The sequence below is a fragment of the Cephus cinctus genome, unplaced genomic scaffold (genome assembly GCF_000341935.2).
Source record: "Cephus cinctus unplaced genomic scaffold, Ccin1 Ccin1_scaffold0160, whole genome shotgun sequence".
Taxonomy (NCBI): domain Eukaryota; kingdom Metazoa; phylum Arthropoda; class Insecta; order Hymenoptera; family Cephidae; genus Cephus; species Cephus cinctus.
Genome location: NW_014332886.1, coordinates 1,950,200 through 1,967,130, shown reverse-complemented (window position 1 = coordinate 1,967,130; position 16,931 = coordinate 1,950,200). Strand labels below are relative to the sequence as shown.

At 41.4% G+C, this 16,931-nt stretch overlaps 1 protein-coding gene across 11 annotated transcripts in view; it reads right to left on the bottom strand.

Moving 5' to 3' along the window:
• LOC107263603 (fasciclin-3) overlaps positions 1-14,900 on the bottom strand; it is a 187,188-nt gene extending 172,288 nt beyond the window's left edge. For 2 of the 11 annotated variants that reach the window (XM_025080926.1, XM_025080929.1), the window contains exon 1: positions 14,639-14,890. In XM_025080926.1, coding sequence (XP_024936694.1) covers positions 14,639-14,723 — 85 coding nt within the window. In that variant the 5' untranslated portion in view covers positions 14,724-14,890. Of the gene's footprint in view, positions 1-14,638 lie in introns of all 11 variants that reach the window. The other 9 variants (XM_025080933.1, XM_025080934.1, XM_025080928.1 and 6 more) reach the window with 8 other exon arrangements.
• Positions 14,901-16,931: the final 2,031 nt, after the last annotated feature.

Genomic DNA, 16,931 nt, shown 5'->3' with positions numbered 1-16,931 from the left:
AGAAGGACCACGTAATTGGCTGGGATTCGTGCATAAATCTCCGTTAGAGTATGGCGAGCATTATGTGTACCAGGGTGGCTGTGTTACATGCACGCTCCCCTGTGAATTTGTGTTTACGTACGTGTGCAGAGGGGTACACGCAATAGCGTGGGCAGCGGTAGGGTACGCGCGTGGGTGGGTAAGGGTAGTGGTCCCTAGGGTACAGTAGCAATGGCGTAATTACGAACGCATCTTCTCAACCGCCAACGTTTCGGATCTACGATCACAATGGATCCTGGGAATTACGGTAATTTCGTAAAAGGAATAACCGTGGAAGAGCTTGAAAAAATCTCAGATTAAAAGCCGACGATGCTTTTACTCCTTTCGTATCAAGCTTCGCTACGTACTTTGGCTTTGTGCGAACAATCACTCATATACAAAGCACAATCGGCATTAACACCAAGTGCATCAGGGGCACTGGATGCAACGATACGGGTACCTAATTTATTTTCACGTCGAGAGCATCGAGCTGTCTCAAATGGAAACCGATGGTCAGACCGTGGAAAGTATATTTTTTTTCCTCTTTCGTAGGAAATCGATTGATCCGCATCGCGATGCCATCAAGAACCTTCCAGGCATACATGTTATAGGTATAAAAGTCGAGTATCGAGGAAAAAAACCAGGGATAACGCTGTGTATACAGAGCATCCACTCACCGCTCGACGTTCGGCTCGGATAAACTATTTTTAATGAACCTTCGTGCATCTCATTTTCATAAAGTGGTACATCGACTTTAATGTAATATCCGAAATCCTATGAGCTCGGACGGCACCGGCAGACAGCCGAGTACTCGGATGTCCGCACGAGAAAGCAGAAAAGGGTATTCGGGATGCTTCAGAGGCTTGGCTCGATACGTGAGTCCCAGAAGGGAATGATTACTGTACGCATGCACCACAGATATATACATACGGCTGGTAAATAGCAAATATCGCAATTAATTCGTTCACTCGGGCGAACGATGATTCCGTTGCACGGTTAACTTCGCGCAAAATATACCGAGAAGAGAAGCGAAAAGTAGGAAAAATCTCGGAGACGACAAAAAAAAAGAAAACTGTTCAGGCTCTTAAAAGACAGCCGAGACGACCGCCTTCTATTCAGAGATTTAAAGAGATTTTTCACAGTCAGGACTTGTCCCACTGTTGGGAATCCATCATAGCGCGGCGCAAAATCCTCTTTCCATGTAACAATTTTCGCGCGACCGGAGACCCGCGCCATTGAAAACGGGAAGGCTGCCGTCGCGAGAATTTCATTGTCGGCAGAGTAACGCGCGTCTAAATGAAAATAATGACATTTGCGGTGCAGGAGTATTGAGAGGAGTCCCGCCTGTAGGAAACTCGACTGAATTGCATTGGGATTCTCCGCGACGCCTTTCTCAATTCAGTCAGCCATAAGATTTCCCATCGTTATTTGCGCGAGATTTTTCAAGAAAGATATTACAAAAAATACAGTACCCCCCTGTCGTCCGTCCGATTCGTCGAACAGCATTGAAACGATTTCTTCGCGGATGACCTGGGAAAACTATCCCATCGCACGAGCTTCGCCAATACTCGATATTCCCCATAACAGACTATAGGTCCGTACTATACTTCGTACTGTACCTGATGCACAGTTTATACAGGCTTAAGCGATCGTTTTACCTTACGTACCGTAAATGCGCCGCATCCGCAACACACGATACGCTTGCTTCGCGTCTAGCACGTGAGATAGTTCGAAATTGTTTACGGAAAAACCAATTACGCTCAAAGCCGATGAATTTGCCGTTGATACTTGAATCGCCGTTCGATCGACCCAAACGGACGTCGATGCTGTTGTTATGATAAAAGGAGGATCGTCAAAGAAGAATAAAGAATGGCCGAGTCACGACTTTCATTGCCGTCCCATCATATACCACGTGCTATATATATATATATCGACCAACCTCTTCCTCGTCTTCCCGTTCATCCACACCACCTTCACAGTTGAGTAGCAGGAAAAGTATCGCCGAGGAAGGAACCCCCGACGCTCAACCGGTTGAGCCAACCGTAGAGGAGAACCTGGCTAATCGCGTAAACGACTGTAATTTATTATTCGCAAGTGGAGCGCGAGAAATACTTCGCCTGCAATCGCAGAAAACCCCTTGGGGATACTGCTGAGGAACGTTCAAAATGGCCGGTGTACAAGGAGACGGCAATAAATACGTTAGTCGCACGCGAATTGGTACGCGCGCACCTTCCCACCGACTAATGGAAAGTCGCTTTGGCAACGTCATTCTCCCTCCTCCTCTTCGCCCTTTTTTTTCTCCTCGCTATTCCTATTTCCATTCCTTTTTCCCTTTTTCCTATAACGTCCTCTTTAATCCAGTTGTACGCGTGTGTCCTTGCGACTTGCAAAATTACGATGGAGCTTGACGACTTGTATGAATCTTTCCTGCGGAAGTGGTACAGTATATGTATACCAATACAGTACATGTAAATATCTATACTATGTTCAATGGTATAACTAGCATAGTTACGAATCGTCTCGACTTACGCTCCGGTAACATCCGTAATAAGGATTTCTTGTTCGCCCATAATTCTCATGTAAGAGCGCAGTGCTATTTTCGAAAAGGAATTGTTTCTAGAAGGAAGACAAACAACGATGACCTCGTCCTCCTACTGATAAGATGCCTTTACAGTGACGTAGAAATTCTCGATGAGTACGAGAGCAATGATTGAAAAGAAAAAAAGTACCTCTACTTTCCATTTACTATGAATCCACATTGATTTCTCGGATCATCTATTAATTTCTATGACAAATCTGCAGTTTCTCTTATCGTTCGGGCAAAAACATTTTTATGGTTTACAGTGACGTTACGCAAGTCATTTCACAAATTACGGGAAAGGATAAAAAGGTGAACTGGAATAAAGAAACAGTTCGCAGAAGCTATATGAATTTCTCTAAAGACGGTAGGAAAATGAAAAAAAAAAAAAGGTCGCGAGTTCGAGATCGCTGTACGTAGAAGCAATTCTCGAGACTGGCGAACCCTTTAAATTATTCCAAACATATTTTGCGATTTACCAAACGCACGGCAGTCGGCATCGATTTTATGTCGGAAAAATGATACTGATATATGGAGACTGCCGATTCCATTTCCAGTCGATACTTAGAGAAGGGTCGCAATGAGGAACGTATGACGTTCTTCTGCACCTATGTATCTCCGGTGCATAATGCATCCGTAGACATGAATAATGCACTTCTCTATGCATGAGGAATTGTCGTTCCTTAGACTGCAACTATTTACCAACGTCAAAATCAAATAATAAATATAAGCATCCAAAATTTAACATACAACATTGATCGTCTTCCATGCGTCATACGTCAGATGTGACGTGTTGATTAGTTGCATAAATGCATTCGAATGTCCAAAACTGCAATACACCAGATATCTAAGATCTAACGCAACCGTAAGTACATACAGTGCCAATCGGTACCTACAAGCTAAAACGAATATCGTTAATACGCCCAGCACGATATCAAACGGGAGAATAACGTCGACAACGACGACATCTATCGGCACGAAATTCGACCGCGTTTATACAAAACGTAGATACGAACTTTTACGAGGGCATATCCGATGCAGTCCCGTCGTTTCACCTTTTTAACGAATTAACGGCGCGTTCGGTACTCGTCCGATATAGTCCGCAGCGTGTATTTTCATGAACACGAAGGACGAGACAAAATGGCACATTAAACGAAGAACAACAGGGGATAACACGGACTTATATGCTTATCCCATTTTTTTACGACTCTTTCGTTACGCCACACTGTACGCAGATACTTTTCTTTTATCACTGCACTCTCCCAAGAGCATGCTTCGGGTAAATGCACGCGACTAGTATTACAGTGACAATTGTGAAGGCACGACGATTCCTGCTCGACTTTCATCTATTGTAATTATTAGCCGCCTTGCCCATTCTTTCCATCGACAGTACCTTCTCAGGACGTTGGCAAGCACCGGCATTGACTTTCACCGAGAGTCTCTGACTATAGGCGCACGTAATTTCACCGTCTCCTTCGTTAAGCCGATGTAAACTTGGCGATCGAGCGCTTTTCCAATCAAGCGAGAGTATATTCATTAGGGCTAGTTTAAAAGGTAAAGAGGTAATATTGGAGAAAACGCGAGAGCAGCCCCACTCACTTCCTCGAAAGAAGATAATGTCAATTAGCGATACTCGTCATTTTCCATCGGGCGCCTCGGCATTTTCCTTGGCCTCGACTTTATTTTTCCTCGTTTACTTATTAATACAAAGTTATACAAACGGGATTCAGTTATATCGGGTTCGCGAAAGAAACGAGAAGCGCGATGGATAAAGGTATATCCCGGTAATGCTGTATAAAGGGAAAACTTTGTTCGTAGGTAGGAATGAGAGAAAAATGAAAAATAAAAATCAATAGCTCCCCAGTGCATTGTTGACTCTAGTGGAAAAAGTTGAAAAATTAAGCATCAGCCCTCGTTAGATGAAAATATATTTTTCATCAAGTACGAGGCTGGCATCATGCCCGTAAAGCCCAAGCGAAACAGCAAAAGCCTTTTCGTGCAGCTTCAACTAAACTTCGTAGCAACGTCAGAGAGCCTGAAACTCGGGCGGGATAAATAAAAATCGCTCTCATTCGTTGAAATTACTAGAGAGGTACAGCGCCGAGGGCTTTGGGACGTCACGATGAGATACCGACTATCACCACAGACGTTATCCTGCACGGTACAGGCAATTAGACTGATGCGCGTACCTGATGTCAAAAGACAATATTTATAATGCAGTGCGTGACTTGGCACGAGGTATGAGAAGTACGTAATACGGCGATTGCATGATACTGATAATTCCGAAATTCATCAGGAATAATTTTAATACGTAAAATATGTATAGATTTAAAGAATATAGCCAAAATAAAAAAAATGCATATTTCTGACAATTACCAAAATTTCCATGCAAAATCTGTACGTATTCAATACCCGCGATTACGTTTCAAATTAACTTGCAAGCTGTATAGTTACTCGCGTTATCTCAAAAGAAAACATGTGATACGATGAAAATCATTTAAATCCCAAAACATTGCCTCATTAGTATATCTTGCTGCGACGTTCCCGCAGCTGTAGAGACATATGGTAACGTCAGCGAGGGGAAAAAAACAAATGCTTACGTAATACCTGCCGAAAAATCCCACATCTGCCAACGAGCGCGTTACTCGGCGATACCGACACAGCGCGGATATCAACGAGCGATTACAAAGTCATTCCGAAGCGGCGCTTGTCAAAACTCACTAAAACGTTTTAAAGTAGCCTCTAGCGCCAGGCCAATAAAGTTACGATGATATTAAACGTGCGAAATAGTTTATCGCGTTATTTTCCAGTGCTCCCGCAGATTAGCCCCGTGCCGTTAAACTTCGGGAAAACATTACACTTGCTCCTCGCACTTCCCGCAACAATAGTTAAATCGCATACTAGCCATACGTATATACGCATAGGTTAATCGCTGAATCACCGTACACGAATAAACGATAAACGTCTGCGTAATGTTTAATAGGAAATACATAAATATTAATGTCTACAGGTATACATAAGCCCTGTAACCCTGCGCACCGCGATACGGTATCCATTCAGCTGTAATCTCTCGAAAAACCTATTCCCCTTAATATTGAGCATACGTGATCGATACTCTATTGTGCATCCGCGTGCATATACCAAGTTCATCAAGAGTGCGGCAAGCATTTTCTAAACGATTAACCACGGCTTCGTGACTGGGGCAAACATTCTTCGTCACCAGCATACCGAAAGGACCTGTATACCGCATCCCGGACCGTAATTCGAGAATTTACGCCAAGTTGTGTATCCCTAATAGACTTAGCAACCTGCTCGAGAACCTGTTGGGTCTACCTGCAGCTAGGGTGGATTTCTATTAGCTGGGAGGATAATGCCGGGTGCACCTGTCGCTGGGAGTTCCTGCGAGAGAGCGTGTAGCGTTTCTCTTTATTATTAAGACGTGCCGTAAATTCTACAGTGGGTCAATACCGTCAACCGTCATATTTCGTAGAGACAGTTTTCCGTCCGTAACGTCCGAACCAACTGCAACGTAGAGAATCGCTAGAAACGTGAAAAATAATATTCACGCTTCACACAGTCGCTATCGAATAACCGTGTTCCCGCGAAACGACGATACGTGCTATTTTTATATTTTTACGGGAAAATCCTCCATATCCTCCCCCGTTCACCCATGGAATCTCCGCGGGAGCTTTAGCCGTTCGCGCGTAAATAGTCGTACCGGGCGTGTCGTTCAATTTGCTCTCGTTTACAAGAACAACGAGAAGCCGCTGAACAAAGATCGGTATTCATATACGAGAACTGCAGGTATGGAGAAGCTATACTATATGTATAACAGGAACGGCTGGATCTGCGCACGCGCAGTGATGCGTGATTAGCGCACAATGGATGCACAGGTATACATACGCATTTACCATACACTATGTATACGTACGCATATACTATATACCAAAGTGCTGTCCTAGTGACAGATACAAGACAATTAGACCGAGCAGTTAAAAGTCGCATGACGCAACCCACATTATTCAGTTACGAATTCTATTCCACAAATTGCTCGCCATGCGTAATACATAACTCCCACCCACGGGAATGCCTCAAGGACACGCTAGAGTCAGGAGTTTATTTAAAAAAAAAAGCCCACTGCCTCGTCAGACCAGTAAACGAGCTTAAACAGTCTAGCAAATTGAAGACCTCAAGTTCAAAGTCGACAACGAGCCATCAGCAATTACACCGTCACCTGATATAATTTTGTAGCCATCCGAAGCGAATGACCCGAGTCCTTTGGGAGAGCGACCACGAAGTGAATGTTTAAAGAGTACCTAGGAAACTGGTGGGATTTGAAATGCACTCAATGTAGATACCCACTAAGGGTTTCGAAGTCGCGAGCCCATTTCGTCCTATTTAATCGAGTGTAAATAGCTGTAGCTGGCGTGAGCCGTCCGTCTAGAAAGACCAAATTTCCGAACCGCCACGATATAGGATTACAGATTTAGTTCGCCCAGTTCACGGCGGTTATAGCAGCTAGACTCCGAGTGGACGGCATTGTTTACCAACCTGTCCCACGTGGAGAGTATCGAGTTTCGCTCGACGTATACGCCCATACTATACGGACCGACTACACACACGATTCTCATCTCTCCGTTCTCCCGGTTCCTGTTCTTCTTCTACATTCCACCACTACGCCTGTCCACCCGTTCGTCCTCCTAGCACAGTAACACTAGTCATCCCGGAGCTGCTCTCCCGCGACCGGCTCTCCGGTAACCCTGACGCTCCTTCGCTCCAATTTCTCTTCACGGCATCGAGTCGAGGGTTACGATCCGAAACCCTCCAGCATCACGCCGTGACCCCGACACGAAACCAAGAAAGGTTCTCGGGGTCCATGACCGTTCACCAAGTTGCGCTACCTCCTCGTTCCGTGGAATCACACTCTACGCGGACCAGTGTAGGTTGCTGTTACGGTATAGGTATACTACGAGACAACTATACTAGCGATCCCCGAGGTTCCTTCAGGGTCGGACGGTTCAACTTGAAATTTCGAAAATAAATAATACCCAGCAAGCGGAAACTCATGCATCGACGATAACGAAACCGCTCGCAACGAGCTGTATAAGCTTATACGGGTTTTACAAATGTTCCGGGGAATTGTAGCGCGCAGGAGGAGGTTGCCGACGAAATTTCACGTTCACGTATGCCAGGAGAGTCGCGCTCCGTGACCGCTCACCGGCCATACTTCCTTTCTCGTGGAGAGAGATTAGTCGAGGGTCGAAAAGCGATCTACGAGGACGATTACGTGGGTTATGCATTACGTACAACGTACGTTGCGGGAAGTTGAGGATTATGGGTATAGAAGAGGAAGCGTCTTTGAACTGTTTTTTTTTTTTTAATTATTAATGTCAAGCACATATATTTTAATATAAGGTTCGAATTCGTAACTCTGTTGACTGACTGTATATTTGTACTTGTGTATATGTACAGCCTACTCACCGTTTCTTACCTCCACGCTACACGATGCTTACCTAGTCAAGTTTACTATTCGCTCCTACTACGTTTACTATCTATTGCCCTACCATTTACTACGCGAGTCTTGGCGAGATGTGGGTCAGACGCTATACCTATTTCTCAAACGTACGATGTACTATATATAGCATACCTTATTCCAGCACCAGTGTTTCGTGGATATGCAAGAAACCCTATGTTCGTCTGTGACTCGAGGTTCGTTTCCGCAAGTACAGTTACACGACGCGCGCGTCATGTTTCGAGCAAGTTGACCTATCGGCACCGCGTGGCTGTGTTTGCAAAACATTTCGTGCACTTTCAAGGTGTCCAAGCAACAAATGACCCAACAGCTACTATACTGTAAAATGCTAGAGCGGATCGAAAGCGGTGAGCTAACGAGTAATTAATGACCGCTTATGTAGCGGCGCATTATTCTTCGTTAACGGAGTAAAGCCCAAAAAAAGGAACTGCACGTGTGGTCGATGGTTGGGATGTTACGTGGTTACTGGGCAAATACGTCGCTAGTGTTTGTATAGCTAATCTACGAACTTGTGCGTTCTGTTGCTTTATTGGAGGAGGATGCAGGGCACGATAGGTACGAGCGAGCATGAAGAAAAAGACGATGAAAATTATTAGAGAATAAGGGAAACGATCTAAAGCAATTTTCTTATACTCGTTAGGGATGTAACAATAATATATAATTCTTCGGTGATAATTACGTCGTTGTAAGTCGAAGCTAGAGAAACGACAGTTGATTTTTATTTCACTGCGAATAAGCTCCTTGATACGAGCGCTTGTACCGATTTATTTATATTGCAATACGAACCACGAACCAAGCACGACATTTGCCCATAACGCTAATGGTGCCACGTGAATATTTTATTTCATCACTGTTAACAGAATTAGGCGTTTCCTCGATACACTCGATCCCAACCTCAATGCCGAGCATAAGGTTTCCTATATTTTGACAGAAAGCCTCCTTTCTGTTTTCCCTCGTCCGAGAGAAAGTTTTTTTCCCATCGTCTTGTTATTTCGCGCGAGTATAACAATGCCTCAGGAAAAAGTACTAAGAAACGAGTAACACGAGCCCGGAAGGAAGAATAGAACGGAGCCCCGAAGAAGAGGTACGCAGAGTCGAGTCGAGTGAAATCAGCAAAAGCAAAATAGAGAAGAAACCAAGTCGGAGCGAAGGGTAAAAAGCAAATTTAACCTGAGTGAAATGGAAGGCCCGATTGCGCTACCGAATTCTATCTTATCTCACAATCAACAGTTAACTGCTGAATCGCAAGGATATACAACACAGGAGGGACAACGTAATACAAATCAATTATCGATCTTCGAGATTAAATTTGCTCCAATGGCCGATTGCTTTGTCCAGGCAATACTTTAAAAGAAAGACTCCCGGTCTCGCAACTTCATTTTCTTCGAGAAGAATAAGGCCACTACGACGTCCAACGCAAAGACTGAGGTTGCGTATCGATCCTATTTTCCTATTTATCTTCAGCAATCCGTCGTTCGGCTTGACGGTGAGATTGTCGCTGAAGATTATTCGAGCGATTGCGTCAGTATTTATCGTGACCTTTTTTTACGGTAATATTTTTCAGCGTATAAATACTCGCTAAGACGAACCTGTTTTTACAATGGAAAGGCAAGCACACGTAACGGCGACCATGAAAGTCAGGGACGTTCCTCGACATGTTAAGAATTTTCATTTCGAATCTTCTACGATTAGGACACGTATTGACGTGTAATCAAATTTTCAATTTTATGTATGTCAAAGGAAAAAAAAAAAAAAAAAAACGTAAAGATGCTTTTCGTCAACGTCAAATTCTGAGCCTCGGATCGAACATCCGTACGTTCAATTTCAAAGTATGTTTATTTCACATTCCCTCAGAGACACGTATGCAACTTTGAGATAGCAAACAAGTACAGTCTCTTTGAAAAGAGATATTCATCTCAATCAAACGGATAGTCTTTACGGACTCGTGTCCAGGACACTTTCTTTGTGCGATGTAGCTGTAGGAACATATACTATGAATAAACACTCTTTCGCAAAGGCGAATCATAATATATCCAGCGCGACTACGGTGTGCTATGACATTCAGCTACTGTACAGCACCTGCTAGACGATTATAATATAGTATCGAGAGTCTATTGAATGAAATTTATTGAGTTTAAGAGGCATCGAAAATTAAGGAAAAGCTAAGGTGGGCCCGTGAGACAAAGTTTACCACCGGACTTCAATAAAACTGATCGGACTTGTAAAAGTCAGTTCGTTGGGAGTAATGAAAAAGGAGAGAAAAAAACTAAAAAATTGTCAAATGGCACTGACTAACTGTTCCCTCCTTAAGGATTTGCTGCATCGCAGAACGAGTGTAGAAAGTGGAGAAATGGAAATAAGTTCGAGGTAGCTTATCAAAAAATAGGTTTTTAGGCGTTCGATATTGATTTGTCAAAAAGTCCTTTCGAGCCAGTTCGCCACTTTCGTCCACGACGAAGACAGTATAAAAACCTTAAAACTGATAACTGCGAATGCCAATGATACGTATATGGACTCGAATAAATCCAATATACCCGATATCCATGAAACATATTCTTAATGCTTAACAAGTTAATATCAATAGCCATGACCTATGCGAATTTAGCATATTATTTCTTTTTTAATTAATAAACGAAAAAAAAACAACTTCTATTTGCATTTTGGAACTCTGAATAAAAAACTTAGACATCTCTGTTTGTCCTCGCGGCTACGAGATGCTGCTGGGTTAAGGAAAAAAATTTTACGAACAATTTGTCCCTGGAACCATTGTCACAACGTACTGAGAACTATAGAACTTTGCAAGAACTATACAATCCCGTTCATAAAATAGCTGAATTTTTATAACGAAATGCTGCCGGTAGTTACATTCTTAACCGTTGAAATGTACTGGGTTTAATCAACGGAACTTGTTGAAATGTATCTAAAAAATATACAGCTACGACGCATACAAACGGAACGTGTTTCTTTTTCCTCAGATTAAACAAAAATTTGTATCCTAGGTTCAGAGTCACAGCAGCGCCAGAAAATGATGTTCCAAATAAATTGTCCTCGTTCGCTCGTTCGCTCGTTCGTCCGTCGTAACGAGCAACGTGCTATCTGAATAGCTCGAAACTACTTGCATCATCCAATCAACAAGGCGCCGACATAAATTACAGTGGATCTTTGTGTCGTGCAAAATTTGCGAACATCGCATGAAACTTCGTCTGCATTCGCGTTTGAGAATTCTGTCGCTCTTGTCTTTCGCTCTGTCTTGGCGTGCAAACAAGATTGCGGGACGCACACAACACGCACACGCCCATATATATATATATATAACATCTTTCGAGTGAACGCGTCCTACCGAAACTCAGTCGCAATTTGATTTACCTTAATGCCAAAGGTTAACGCAACGCGCCACCGGCTGATTAAGCATTCAACGTCTCCGTTGTGTGCGCGCGAACGCGAGATACTTATTTCAAGTTTATAACGATAAGCAGAGTGCGGCGTATCGAATGTTGCAAATACTTTGTCACGTACTTTGCCGCCTTTGTGTCGCGGGGGGTACGTGACGTTTAAACTCACGAAAACTCACACGTAGTCAATGGCTACGCGTTAAAGATCCAGAATCAGCGAGGAACTTCTGTCGCTGCCGCAAGAAATCCTAATTATATTTTGCGTTAATTCTTGGTGAATTGTACGCTCTGCTACTCCGTCCGGCCCGTAACGGTAGCATTGGGAAGAAACTGCCTAATGCCTGCATTGCGGCTGCTTTCCGAATGCTTAATGTTTCAACGAGATGCATGATTAATTATAACTTTTAATTTACCCCATTGACCCGTGACGTCCTCCAAACTATATGGTTAATTAAAACTGCACACGACGAAATAGAGTTTGACACAACTTTTAGCATCGGACTATATAAATAACTGACGCACGTGACGATCGATTCTCCCGCATGAATCTACACGCTCAGAGCAATTGGGATGTCTTATCGTTATCATTCTTTATCAATTGTTAATCGAGCGAACGTGTCGTTCTACGAAAGCAAAATTGATACAAGGGTGGCAATGATTCGCTGTGACAAAAATACAGATGAATGGATCGATCCAAATTATTTCGATTCTGCTTTCCAGTTGGCTATAACTCTTTGTGTGGTTAATGTTCTGATTTGATAAATAATGTTATCTATGCAGGTAATGAATCGAACTCCATGGGGCGTCGTTCAATTTACTGAGGTCGCGAAGTCAAAGTTAAGAAAAAAATTTTGTTCCACAAAAAATATATGTAATGCTAGAACACATCACAGCGAAGCAGACTTTCTCTGTTGTCTCACTTGTAAAACGATGTGACGGCAAATTACTGTAAGATAATTAACTTTCACATATCTCAATAGCAGATGGCCATATGTAAATACCTTACACTGACGATAATCAGGTTTTGTTTGATGACACGATTCGTTATGTAGAGCATGTGATCGTGAATGGTCATCTTATTAAGAGAAGAAAGGAAAAAAAAAGACCATCAAGGAAATTCGTTTCAACGTAATTAAAATCAAAATGAACGATAAAATAAATTTCACGCACAGTAGAATATAAACGTACGTTGTGGCAATATGCATATGCATACTCTAACTCTCTGTTTTCCGCAATCTCGAACGTCCTCATTTTCGCTATGCAACTTTTTTAATTTAGAAGAAAACCAGCCAGCTACTCGTTACTCCTTGCAGGCGCGTTTGAATTTTCGCAAAACCCCACAACCGCTGTTACGATGAATAATGCAAATGACTGCTGGTTAATATCGACTTTTCTTTTTCGTAACTTTGATCGATAAGTATTTCATATTTGGTTGATATTACGAACATTTAGAATTTTGACTAAGTTTTATATTTTCTGCGTGCACCTGAGAAATGCAACTTCGAGTGTTCTATGTGTAAGGCTGCTAATAGTCGTAAGCATAACGTTACTCTTGGAATGTGTCCTATTCATAGTCATTTGTGTTAAGTGACTGTTCCGTTATTCTTAAAACGTGGGAACGTTATGGAGTAACGACATTTTGTGGTTTGAAGAAATTATGGAAATGCTAACCCTAAAATTATTTCATTATCTTGGTTAATAGTTGGAGCGATACAAAAATCAGAAAAAATATTGGTAAAAACGAGGTCAAATCTCTTAACTGCAACAAGGATGACCTCACGAAAAAAGATTTGAATAAACAGCAATTAACGTGGTGTAGATGTTGCGCAACTCTTCGAAAGATTAATGATTTTTGCTATGGAACGAAGTACACTCGGTTGAAATATTATAATTTTTTATAATATTGTCAAATTGTAACAAGGTAATGGATATTAGTGTACGTGACGGTTTACGTCGTGTAATTGAATGATATTAAATCATTTTTCAGTTTAATGCGGACGCGATGCTTCTATGAAAATTTCATTGCAGCTGAATGCATTTGCTCAAGATGCTCCACGGATAAAGGATATATAGTATTTAATTTCGTTTACGTAGTTTGAAGAAATTAAGTGATCCCCATGATATTGCGTTTCTTTCTGAATCCATATTAATTTTAGTAAAGCTGCTTTTAATAAAAGTGTCTTTACAGTAATACATTTTGCTTATAAAGCATTCCTTGCCATTATCTTTATCCACAGTTTTAATTGCTTTTTATCTCAACCTTCTTCTGTATATATCTTCTTTGCACAGCAGACGTTCAGAAAAGTTACGAAACTTTAAAACTTCACAATTAACGGCTGATTCGTCACAAAAGTTCACCTTTGATATTCTCTCACGACCAAAGACCATGAGGACCATAAAAAATTAACATTATGAAAATTCCACTCGTAAGAATTGTATAGCGCACCATGCAATTAGAAAAATTCCAAAAGTATGTCAGTGCCAACAAAAAAATAAATCATGCAAACGTTTCACATGCAAGATATAAAATCTAACCATTTTTTTTTTTACTTAAATAACGTCTGTGATTTGGACCAAGCCAAAAATATTAATGATTGAAACTTCAGTTTGTCATTGTACCGTACGTCACTTAATTTACCGTACACTCATCGTGTCAGGTTCGTTATTTAGACAGCTATGGAATCGATCATCCACAGTTGCCCGTTTCCGAACTTTGTGCTTTCGTTGATTCCTCGTGTTTAACGCGAAAGGCATTTAACTTTGGCAGGTCCCAAATTCTGTGACTCAACATACCAAATCGTTACCAGTTTCTCCATAACGTATGGCGCAATAGCACGTATACTTTTGAAAAGTTTCCCGTAAGTTTCACACCTCGACGCTCCTCGTACTGTATGAAGTACCGGCTACCACGTCATAGCAATACGTATAGTGATACAAGTAAATACTCTCAGGGATTTCTCTTTCTTATTCTTAACAAAGTTGCCTATAACACACCCATATAAGGACATAATCCGCATTCAATTATCGTAGAAAGCCACATGGAATTCGGAAACGCGCACCTGCGTCTACACAAAATATAGCACAGTGATGAAGAAACAATTTAAAATGAAACCGCACCTTGAACGGACGTAGCGCAGATGATCCCAAGGCAGACCCAGATGATCGTCATCATGCGATGGTGGTTAGATGCTGTCGCGCACATCTCACTGTATCACTTAACAAAATTCACGAACTTTTAAAGTTGATCACTGGAAGTTAATCGCAATGCGATGTCAATAGGATGTCGACTCGGCGCGGAATTCAACCGAATAGTTCGACGCACGAAGACTGTCTGGCGCGCGCCGCGCATTCGGACCACTTCGTGAGACTTCGGCTCGTGCCGGAAACACCCGAGTTCCCGATCCTTTCTGATAGTAAAGCCAAGTGATACTCGGTTCTATTCCTGCATACACACTTTCGCTCAAGTTAGTCTCCCGTATTCACGTGTAACGGTTATCTATAATATCTTGGAATAACTAAGTGATAGGAAAGATAAAATAAGATATAATAAGATGAAGTGCAATATATGAAAGACAGGAATTCTACCTTTGTTTTTTGCGATCTTCTCGCAATGCGACGCTACGGCATTGCGACTTTTTCTTAATGCTGATGCAGCTTTGTTCTAGTCTCGACAAAGCCTGTTTTCACGATAAATGGTAAGTAGGTACCTATGGGATTGATTTACGTAGAATCGTGTAACTGAACATAACGAATCCTTGTATTGACTGAATATGAAATAGAAATTGTTTTTGGGAGACAGAAATTATTGAACATCAGCCTCCTTTGTCTCGACTGATATTTATTTGCATTTGCATGAGTTTTTTGATATTCATGACGAATTAATATATGCAGCTTGAGCCGATACGGCAAACGTACAAGAATCCAACGGAAGAATGTTATTCGTTGAGGCTGCTGGTGTCATTCTATAGATATATCAAAATGACGGTTGTATCGGAACTTCATTTGAAGTCTGTGTGGGATTGATGTATCGTTTTTTTTTTACCTGGATCATCCACTTGGTATTATAGTAAGTCCTTTTCCACCTCAGGTTTTATATTTTCAATAAATGAATGTTCACCTACTCAATAGCAAATTCAGTGGGGAAAAAGTATATCTGCAGCTGTGAAAATGGTAAATGAAATACCTATGGCGTATAAAAATGCTTTAATAGAGTGCAATATCGTACAATAATATTGTACCAGTCCTATTAAATATGTATTGATTGTTAAGCAAAAATATGTGTTCCCTGAAATTTGGTAATCGTTACCCAGGGTTATTTTTTCTGTACAGTTCTATAGTGTTTACGTTTGTTACTTGTTTACCTAAGATATGGCTGTAGGCGATCCGCTGATTAAATTTTCTCGCTGGCCACTCCCAGACCGCATACGTCCCATTTTTAGACAATATATCATGGACCTACACGTTGGGCACTGTAGATAAAAATTAGGCAAATATGTATTTTCAAAACAAGATAATGGTATGCCATGGCAGACAGAAGCGAAAGCATCTTTTTAGAAATCTACTACAGATAGACACAGCTTCATACTAAATAATACAATAAAATTCTCTTTACCATAATTTCACAAAAATTCAAATGAACTTGACCCGGCTACTCCACGTGTACAGATTAATGAAATTTTTGAAAATTACATTTCAAAGATATGGTTAATCACTTTCAGCGGTCATTTTGCAAATGCTACTGCAAATTCAATGTAAAATTAATGACATTCGGATCATCGACTTTTGACCGCGCAACGGGTGTTTGCACTTTTAATTAAACCTAGTTGAATACTCTATTGATTGCTGTCGAAACTAATTTAATGATTTTTCAATAACGTTTCAGGTATTTATTGAAGGCATTGAAAATCATCTGTAAACACTTTTTCAAATATCTAATTTAGGTCACTTTGTTATAAGTATTGCATCGTATAGCAAATTCTCCTTTGTTAATATGATACCGCATGCTGTATGTTTCATGTTACATAATGTTTCAGGGACTACTTTAATATAGTGCCATCAGGTGGCAGTATACGACATAGTGTCTCCCTAGTGAATGACAACACGCCATACACGAGAGTATTTCACATAGTCTACGGCTTACTTTCGTGACGGGAACGTTAATCATCCCATGCTGTATTAGTTAATTATTACTAAAACTTATCTCATGTACGAAATTTTTTAATGCGGTATTCCTGCCGACAGACAACCACGAAAAGTCTGCGCACGATACAAAACTTCATTCCCGCTGGACAGCTTATCCTTAGCCTCCACTTTAGCTAAAGTAACTATAAATCTTCGAAACACGGTATTCCCTATTTGATGATTCAAACTATGTTTTGCATGTTTGCGTGAAACCCTTTAATTTTCATAA